The sequence below is a fragment of the Poecilia reticulata genome, linkage group LG19 (genome assembly GCF_000633615.1).
Source record: "Poecilia reticulata strain Guanapo linkage group LG19, Guppy_female_1.0+MT, whole genome shotgun sequence".
Classification (NCBI taxonomy): Eukaryota; Metazoa; Chordata; class Actinopteri; order Cyprinodontiformes; family Poeciliidae; genus Poecilia; species Poecilia reticulata.
The window spans coordinates 18,709,133-18,719,140 of NC_024349.1; the positions used below are offsets into that span (position 1 = coordinate 18,709,133).

Consider the following 10,008-nt stretch of genomic DNA (forward strand, 5'->3'; position numbering starts at 1 on the left):
ATTTTTTTATTTTTTTCTTGATTAAAACACAGACACAGTTAATAGGAACTTCGCTGGCGTTTCTTAAAAGCAACGGCTTCATTGTCTTTTTTTCTGGCTGATATTTAGATAATGGACTGATTTTTCAATCGGCCAACAACAGGCATTCCCAAGGAGAATAATATATTTGATCTGATTACAAACCATGGTTGATTTTATTTAAAAATAAAATAAAATAAAATCAAAATCAATAAAAATAAAATCAACTATGCGAGCTTAAAGTTAACATTTCTAAATGTTTGGAAAAAACTTTAAATAATCCCAACACTGTCCTCGGTGGAGCCTGACTTGGTTGTAGTTCCTCCATGGTTCTAAATATTTGATCTCCTAAAAACACACCAGCATTAATGATCATCCAGCATTAAGTGCATGAAAAACATTCATGCACTTAATGCTGGATGATCCACAGATTTGGACTGTGGTCGGCAGCTTGGAAGAACCATATCAGAACACCCACAGCCGTGGTTATCTCCCATGTAATAATTAATGTCTCCATTAATTAAAATTAGATTTAGGCTTTTTAAAAACACAGAAGCACTAACCTTACTTCCCTGATTTGTCTGTTTTGTCTTGTTGCTTTGAAGGTAACGACTCCAGCTGCAGCACCATGGTGGACATCGGCGTGAAAAGTGGAGCTGCCTGGGTCTGTCAGACTGAGGGACCTCAGCTGGGTGACATCTTGCTTCCTGTTCATCTGAGCAACAGAGAAGACGACGATGAAGAAGATCTCAGTCATTCTGACAAAGAAACCGATGAGTGAGAATCCCCTCCCACTTTTTTCCTGTCTTAACTTTTAGCTTCTGTGATTTACTGAGCATTGATTAGTGCGTAATCGTTGCTGTGTGCTCTGCAGTGTTGCTCCGGTGCTGTTGGACCAGATGGAGGAAGGTTCGCCTTGTGTCCTGACTCTCAGCTGCTGCACAGCCTCCTCCGCTGCCTTCAGCAGCCTTATGGTGGTCAGCGAGGCTCGAACCATGGAAGTATACAACCAACTGGAGGAGTACTGCGGGACGGTGCGGGGCATAAAGGACGAGAGCATTCAGTCAGACAGGTACGGAAACTTACTGTGGACTAACAGCAGGCAGAGTGAGCAGCTTATCAAAGTATGCAGATATTTGTAGGGGAATTTCAGATTTGACTCTTCTGTCTACACATGCTTTAACTGACTCTGTTTTGTTGCATCGTTTGTTTGTGAAAACTTGTGTTTGTTATTCTTTCGGATAGCCACACTGTAAAATCTGTGTGCGTATTTGACAGGCAGTTAAATGTATACTGAAACAGTAAATTTGTCAAGTGAGATCAGGTGCTTTTGTTTGTTTCTCGCAGTCCAGAAAGAGGTCCTTTCTACAGGAAACAGCTGGTGCTTGACTCTCCATCCTCAGCCTGTGAAGTGAAGGTGAGACATAAACCGGAAAAAAAAAATCCAACGAAAAAAGTCTCATACATTTACATTCAGTGTGATTTGGTACAATTCGGTTCCGTTTCCTCTCAGTTGCTCTCTTTGGCGGGCAGAAGCAGCGTTCTGATTCGTCGCGTCGTGGTGGGCCTGCAGGAGCTGCAGCCCTCTCCAACCCGCGGCCCCGGGATAGACCTGCAGCAGGTGCAGACTCTGGTGGAGGAGATGGGAACTAGCTTGTCTCCTGGAGCGCAGAACCTCCTGGACATGGTGCAGTTCCAGCAGAAGGTAGGAAGAAAGCATTTTAAAATACCTACATTAGAGCTCTGCAGGTGCCGACACATTTCCTGTTTCAAATTGAGCATTCTATGTTTGTTTGTTTTTTTTCTTTTTCCTAGAATCAGACAGGCTCTCTGGGTGGCTTCCTGCCTCTCCTGATGGGTGGTGGAGCTTTCTCTGCGTTGGCCGGAGGAACAACTGCCAGGAATCCGCCTCATCCTGCTGATGCCACGGTATTACAATTATCTGACCCACAGAGACTCTGGGGGGTTACTGTGGCTGCAACTGGGGCTAAATCAGAACAGCACTCACATTTATATTACACTGGATAGTCCAGTAGACTTAGTTCGATTGGGGATGAAAGTTGCAACATTTGTTACATTTTCACCTGGTGCGGTTCGCTTTCACCCTGAACTGTGTCAAACAATCCAAACTGATTGAAAAAACCTGTTCACCAAATAAAGTTGCGTCAGATTTGAGCAGTTGTAGGATTTGTTTTGTCTTTCGTAAAAAAAAAAAACACAAGCCTTTTCTCCTACTAGCGCTAGATTTGTGCGTTTGTTTTGGTTGTATTTACCCACAATGCCCTGCAGTATAGTCTGCTTCTTGCTTTTGAAGCGGTTTCCAGTCTGCTTGGCATTCACAAACGCATTCAAACCGCACTAGAATTGAACCGAGACCTAGGATTTTAGGTGGATGTGAGCTCTCAGTTTTGGTCCGCATCAGAGTTCAATTATGCATTCACACCTCCTCAAATGAGCCGGACTTCCTGCTCCGAGTTCAGTTAAAGCGGACTAAGTAGGGCGGTTGTGAATGCAGCCTTTATCTAAAAAAAAATAAAAATTCAGTTTAGCTCATTTTAAATAACTAAAAACAAACTGAGGAAAGAGCAAAATACATTATCAACTTGTCTGTGAGTTTTTTCTTAACTTTTTTTTTTTTTTTTTAGGAGAAAATGTAATAAACTATTGTGTCAGGAGAAAGTACCTGAGCTACGTTTTCAGCTAGATTTTTATAAAATATTTCAATTCTTTGAATAATACCTTTTTAAAATCTGCTTCAAGCCTCCAGAGCCCATCAGGTCTGCAGACCTGACTCCGTCTCACAACGGAGGGATGTCAGAGGGCTCCACTTCCCCAGACCTTTCACTCTCCGACATCAGCTCCAACAATACCAGTAAGGGTCACCTGTCTTTTTGGCTTATTTCAAATTATCAGTAAATGATTGGAGCACAATTCCAGAATGTATTACTATGCACATACAAAGTACAAGGTGCTATCCCCGCCGTCTACCTCTGTCATTGCAACCTTTTGCATATTCAGCTTCACTCCATCTTGAACCTTCTCCTTTTCAGTAGCTACATCATCTCAAATGGAAACATAATTAAATGAACAAAAATCATAGAAAAATCATTACCAAGAAACTGGGCTATTGTCCAAAGAGTCAGGACAAACGGTATGAATAAACTCATAAAGATGCAAATAAAGGAAAATGGTTTTTTTTACTAAGAGTTCACATAAAGCAGTTATGAATTTAAGTCATTGTTTCTGTAACTTGTCTTGCTTCTGTCCTCTAGTGACACCTTGTGGCCAAAGGGTTTCATCGCCCGAGCCTTTTATTTCCAACACCGTTGTGGATAAAATCTCTTTCATCTGCAGCGAGCAGCGACAATGGGGGGCCAGTGAACCACACCCAGCTGGAGGAAATGATGTCACAATTCCTGAAAGGGCGGAGCCACGGGCAGCCGCTAAGCCCCGAGCTTCTGCCCATGCTCCAGAGCGTCTGCGGACAGGTCACACAGCTTCGCCTGGATAACACCGAGGCAGCGTTTGAGAGGGAGAAGAAGATGAGGAATGGCACCTGGTAGGTGGAGTTTAGAGAGCTCCCTCCCGTCTGCAGGTCTCCATCTTTTAAAATCATCTTCAGGTGATAGAAGGCTGACTTTGTAATTGTGTATATGTGTCTCTGAAGGTTCAGGTCTGAGTCCTTTGCTTCACCCAGATTTCGGGCAGCTAGTTTCTAGCTGTAATAACTGAAGCTGTGTGTTGATTGTAGATCGGTCCTCCTTATTTTGAAAGGTTAAAAACTAGTTTTGTTTCTGTTCATCTGGAGAGCATCCTCCTAATTTATTGTTTTATCGAGTTTGTGAAACGTATAAGTACCACTGGCAGCCAAGCCCTACAGCATGCTGCCACCACCACCATGCTTTCTGATCGGTACAGTGTACTTATAAAGCCTCATCTCGACACCTCCACACATATCTATTATTGTCACTTTGACCAAACAGCTCAATCTTTGTCTAGTTTGAACATCAAACTTTTCTCCAGAAGACATTTGGCTGCGAGTTCTGCACGTTTGCCGAACTTTGCCAGTATGTTCCATTTTAAGGCTCGATTGAGCAAAGATTATTCGTAGGTTGCTCCCAAACGTCCTAACCAACTCCCTTTAATCTGTGGTGAGCTGTTGGACCTAAAATTACGGACTTCAAGTTTTCAAATGACCTCACAACCCCTCCAAAGAATCAATGCTTCTCAGGGCCATAACTAATGTCCTTCTACCTTGTCGTGTGTTTGCAATTAAATCTACTGAATGATTTTTTTTTATTATCCGCATTTAAGTGAGTGTTTGGGAAAGTTTAATATTTTCTCTGTGTTTTACCCAAACCCACAGTTTAGCTGATTCTGTGGGAGATGAAGCAACGCGTTTTCTGACCCCTTCATTCTTTCAGATCAAACAGAAAGTGAAGTAGGAACACAAAGCACTCGGGTTTCGCAGCCACGCTCCAAGACGAAACGGAAGCCAGTTTCTTTCACCAGCCAACAGTTTGGTTTTACATTGGTTCTCTCTGCAGTCTCCTACCTGGTTAGACTTGAAACTGAATACATGGTTCACCAGAAAACTACACGACGGAGTCAGAAGGATTCAGGTTTGGTCAGAAGTGGCTGGTTCGTGGGAAGCCAACACACACAAACAGAGCAGATTCATGAGCGTTGTTGGACGTGTGAATCACAAATGTCTTACAAAACAGCACCAAACTGACTCGGAGTAGTTAGCGCACCAGTCTTCCTGCTCACGCCGGTTTGATTTTAAACATAAGAATCGTTCTGTCTGATGTGGCATCAAAAACCGCAGCTGAATAAATGAGGCTCTTTGTCCAAGCGGAGTGGGCTGAGAGAGGGAGAGAGAGAAGGTCAGCTGGGTCTGACTCCATGTTGAGGAGAGAAACGCAGCTCAACGGTACGTCTTCCCTCGTCAGGCTAATAAACTAAAACTGTTCAGATGTTTAGATTAGTATTCATTTACCGCAAGTGTTTTATAAGTCGATGGCAACAGTACCGTTTCTATAAACTGCTGTTAGACATAAAGCTGCTGTTTTTGCAGGATCTGCTCAGGTGTTTTGAGGAGAGTCTTGTTTTTCATTTGGACGCAGACACTGAGGGCTGTGTGTGCTGAAAGCTCAGTCCCGTCATTAAGTTTTATTGCATACGAAGAGCCGCTTCTAATCCACACATAATGGGAATAAATGGCTTGTTAATTTAGGGCTTTTTTAAATTTATTTGAAATGGCCCATTACCAGGGTAGAGTAATTAAACAATTACAATGGTCTTTAAAAGCACAAGTTTAATTTTTTTTAATGATTTTTATAAAGTCTCCAAATTATACACTGTGATTTAAACATATGCAGTACATCCTCACTGATGTTTGCTGGAATGGCTCTCACCAATTTGCAACTTTTACCATCAGAGAGCTTCAGGTACGATTCTGGTTGGATCTCTGCCTGCTTTTCTAGGCAGGATTGATATAACTCAAACTTGTTGATTTCCTGGCCAATACCAGGAAACCTTCAAATTTTCAATTGTGTTTAGATTTTGTAAGCATATTCCCACACCCTTAATGTTAAAATCAGCTTGTGTTTTGGATGGGTTGTTCCAGTTACATCCAAATTTCAACCTTGTAGCTTTTGATTTTGGGTGAAGATGAAGGTTTTTGGAGATGGTGTGGGTGTTGAGCCTCACTGTGTGGACATTGACACTGGTGTTCAAGCAGTTTGCAGTTCATGGCCGGGTTGATCTGTAGCGGTTCTTAAACATCCCAGCAAATTTCCTTTCAGCATATGGGAAGAATTTGAATCCTTCTCCAGACCTCATTAAAGTGGTAACGAGTCTGAATACCTTGTACCTTCTGTAAAATAGTTTGAACTGATGACCTTGCACTTGATCATAACCACTAACAAGCCTCGTCGAGTTAAAGATGCTGTCTGGAAACATTAGCACCACTTAAGACATTTTGTCAAATATATTTATATATATTTCAACTTGTATGTCTAATTTAGATTGGAACGGTTCAGTTCATTAGTGGGATGCATATGAGACCGCCTCCAACAAACGTATCTCTCCCAGGCCACTGTTGGCGACAAGCATCATGCTCTCTGATCCAAAACATTAAAAACAGAACAAACCTGAGCGAACCGCGTCCTCTTTGCCGTCTCTCTGCAGTGAGTTGGACACGTTCATGGAGCGCCGCCTGGAGGAGATGGAGCGGAGGCTGAAGGAGCACATGGACCGCCGGCTGGACGCTCTGGAGCAAAAGCTGGAAAAGGCCCTGCTGATGGCGGCTCTGAACCACGGAGCTGTGAGCGGACCGCTGGGAGGAACCGCTCCGATCGGGCCTTCGGATCACATCCACCCAACTCCAGCTGCAGACTGAGCTCAGACCAGCTAGTGCACTCACTCGTCATGTAACTGGAGGCCTTACAGCGTTTGTATTAAACCAGACATTGGTGTCAGGAGTTACCAGGGATGGTGACGGAGAGGACAAAAACACCTTTAACCCATAAAACTGTAACAAATTTCACCTGAAATGTCAAAACTAGACACTAAACGGTAAAGTGTTTGCTCTCCAGTCGAATCTGCAGTTTCTGCTTTACTGCCACGCTGCCGGTTTAAAGGTGAAGTTAATGAGACACTATGCTATGGTTGAGCATCCTGAGTGCAACATAGGGCAACAAAGTGTCTGAAAGCAATGCAATAACACTCATTAAACCTCAGTGTTTATGACTAAAATTAATCCAAAATAAAACATCTGAGTTTATTCTTTATTACAGTTTAACAGACCGCAGAGAAGTCTGCAGTAGATTGTGATGTAATGCAAATTTTCCAGCACAGCTGATTGAGGCGTAACACCAGCAGAGGGGTTGTCTTTCCACTGAAAGCATCTCTTTTCGCTTTGAAGCTTGCAGAGTCCATAAGTGAGACGAACAGCCGAGAGGGTTAAACTTCCTGAAATACGAATTGAAAACTCATTTGTAGGTCTGACCTGTTTGAGCCGGTGTGTTCTCTCGATCTTACAGGGGTGAAAGCTGATGATGTAACTTATTTTAATGATCACATTTTAAATGTTTTAAATACTGTACATGTCTGTAAGCTGGTAAGCAGATTTATAACTCGTGGAGTTAAACCGTACTGATGTGAGCCACAAATAAAATGTCTTTAATACCAATGGAGCAGCGTCAATGTTGTGCAGAAAACTTTCAATACAATGGAGGTAAAGTTGAGATGGTGGTGGCAAGGAAAGAAATTAACTATTCAAAATAACGGTACTTGTTCAAAATTAGAGCGGTTTCGGTAAAGCGGCCAGTGGTTGAGGAGCAAAGATACTCTCCTCATGTCTGATGTTGCAGGGATTTTTCTCTTTAGTTCAAGAATTTAGGGAATTGTTTATTCGGCATTAGAAAGTAGTGAAACCAAATCTATTTTAAATGGTTTGCAGTCAGAAATGCAGAAATTTATACAGTTTTTGCTTTTTTGTTGTCACTTGTTTATGTTCTGGATCATGACATTTTAATATCAGACAAAGATAATTAATGCAAAAAAGTAGTTGTTAATTGTATATTCATTAAAAGAATAAGAAGTAATCCAAAACGTAATTAATAAGAAGTAACTGCCTCCCTTGTTTAATTGTGATGATATTTATGGAAAACTCAGTTCTGTTTCACTAAGCCACATTTGGACCTATAAAATAAAGAACTTAACCTGTCTGACAACAATATGGGAAAACAAAAACAACTCATCATGCCACAATATAAAGAAATTTAAGAATAGATGAAATTTTCTATTAGTCTGGAAAAAGCCATTTCTGAAGTTTTGGGACTTTGTGGAGCAACGAGAGCAGCTATTGAGTGATTGATTAATTAAATTATGGGCCATTATAAAGAGAAATTTGCTTTGTTCTCTCTTGTTTCTAGAACTGACAGAACCAAAACCAAAACTATTGATTTATTAGAAGAGAGAATATATATTTTACATATCCAAACATCAGCATCTCAGCTTCAAGCCACATTTTATAGAATCCAGTTATATCGATGGTCACTTTACTCACCAATTGCTCCAACGAGACCCCCAAAAAATGTTTTGCGTTTTTATTATTTGCTATATTAAAGACACATCATATCTCGTCTGAAGGGCAAAAGGTTTTGCCAATGAACTGAGGGACAACTGTGGAGTCAGAATCACATAATTGAAAAATACAAAGTTTGCACTGACGAGGATTCATTTGGCTTACACAGAAGTTACTTATTCTGCTTTTGAAATGTTTAATAACATTTTATTGCTACAGAATCTCATGTTGATGATTTTAGCACTTGATAAAATCAGACAATAAAAGGCAACTATTTTCAACTAATCATTCAACAAGTACAGGCCAATGCCATAAATTAGAATATGACTGAAAAGTTCCTTTTTCACCAGTTCCATCACCAAGTGAAAGACATTATATAGATTAATTTAACATATTTATATTTTGTAGTATGTTTAATACCTCCTAAAAAATTATTTTCGAAAGGTACTGACAAGGTATCTGACAAGTCTGATCAGGACTTATATTCTAATTTGTTGAATAAGACTGTCTGGCATTCACATGGAGGCTTTGGCTTTATTCTGAGCAGAAAAGGCCTTCTAGTCAGAGGAGCATCCCCGCCCCTGTTCGTCCCCACCAACTTGCAACACAAAGTTATGTCCTTGGGTGAAAGGGAGAAAGACAGAGCAGAGAAACTAGGTACTAGATACACCCTTTCGTCAAATTTGACAGATGGGCGGGACTTCTGAACAGTATATATATATTTATAATTTGCTATTTTCACCCTGTGGTTTGTACTAAAAAGTACAAGTATATTATATATATATATATATATATATATATATATATATATATATATATTTATCAGTGACGTGCGGTCAAGGAAAATATATAATAATAAAATCATTTAATTTGCTATTTTCATCCTGTGGTTTGTACTATAAAGTACCTATTTTTTACTTGACCAATTCTGATTAATTTTTCTTCAAAATCGCTGGATTTTCGCATTTTCCATTTAAATGCTCAGAAAAGCGAAGCCGGTGAGGCAGCAGTGAGTTGAGCCTCACCTGGGATTGCGCAACCTCTCGCTAACTGCACTGGCTGCCATTCTATGGGAGCATGCTCGTCCTGTCTGTACACAGGTGTTACGTCAATCCGCGTTTCCCCATCAGATAGGGTTCCCCCTGCGTCTTCTTGCCGCTCCGCCCCGCCCACGCAGCAAAATACACGCGTGCTCGTGATGAGCACTGAGAAAGGGAACTACGGACACCGTGACACCAACATATTTCGGCAAAGTTGTCACTTTCTTCACGTTTTTGCGGGAAACAAATAGTAATAATACTAACAACAAAAATAATAGTAATGATAAATACATATATGTCATATATATTATAATTATTATAAATGTATATATGTAACAGGGCAATGCATTTTAATGCTCAATATTACCCATCAGATACCGTTCACCTTGTTTTACAGTGGGGCGTGGGGGGAGAGCGGTATCTGATGGCCAATATTTCGCCCATCAGATACCGTTCCCCCTATGTTAAAATCACAAATCAGATACCGTTTCCCTTGTTTTACAGTGGGGGAACCCTATCGGATGGCCATATTTCGCCCATCAGATACTGTTCCCCCACTGTAAAACAAGGGGAACGGTATCTGATTTGCAGTGGTGGGAAGTAACGAAGTACAAGTACTTCGTTACTGTACTTAAGTACAATTTTCGTGTATCTGTACTTTACTTAAGTAGATTTAATAATGGATAYTTTCTACTTTTACTCCACTACATTTTACAGTAAGTTCTGTACTTTCTACTTCACTACATTTCTACAAAAGTGTCGCGTTACTCGTTACATTCAAGTCGCGTTGCTCTTTTTTTCCATTAAAATGTGAAGTTCAAGGACTTAAGATGGCGCCGTAAAATCCGAGCAATAACG

At 40.8% G+C, this 10,008-nt stretch overlaps 1 protein-coding gene across 1 annotated transcript in view; it reads left to right on the plus strand.

Moving 5' to 3' along the window:
• lg19h10orf88 (linkage group 19 C10orf88 homolog) overlaps positions 1 to 7,213 on the plus strand; it is a 7,673-nt gene extending 460 nt beyond the window's left edge. Inside the window, exons 2-9 of the mRNA XM_008437650.2 lie at positions 624 to 795; positions 893 to 1,090; positions 1,366 to 1,435; positions 1,532 to 1,723; positions 1,834 to 1,947; positions 2,779 to 2,890; positions 3,373 to 3,577; positions 6,211 to 7,213. Of these exons, the coding sequence (XP_008435872.1) occupies positions 647 to 795; positions 893 to 1,090; positions 1,366 to 1,435; positions 1,532 to 1,723; positions 1,834 to 1,947; positions 2,779 to 2,890; positions 3,373 to 3,577; positions 6,211 to 6,421 (1,251 nt within the window). The 5' untranslated portion in view covers positions 624 to 646 and the 3' untranslated portion in view covers positions 6,422 to 7,213. The remainder of the gene's footprint in view (positions 1 to 623; positions 796 to 892; positions 1,091 to 1,365; positions 1,436 to 1,531; positions 1,724 to 1,833; positions 1,948 to 2,778; positions 2,891 to 3,372; positions 3,578 to 6,210) is intronic.
• The last annotated feature ends 2,795 nt before the right edge of the window (positions 7,214 to 10,008 follow it).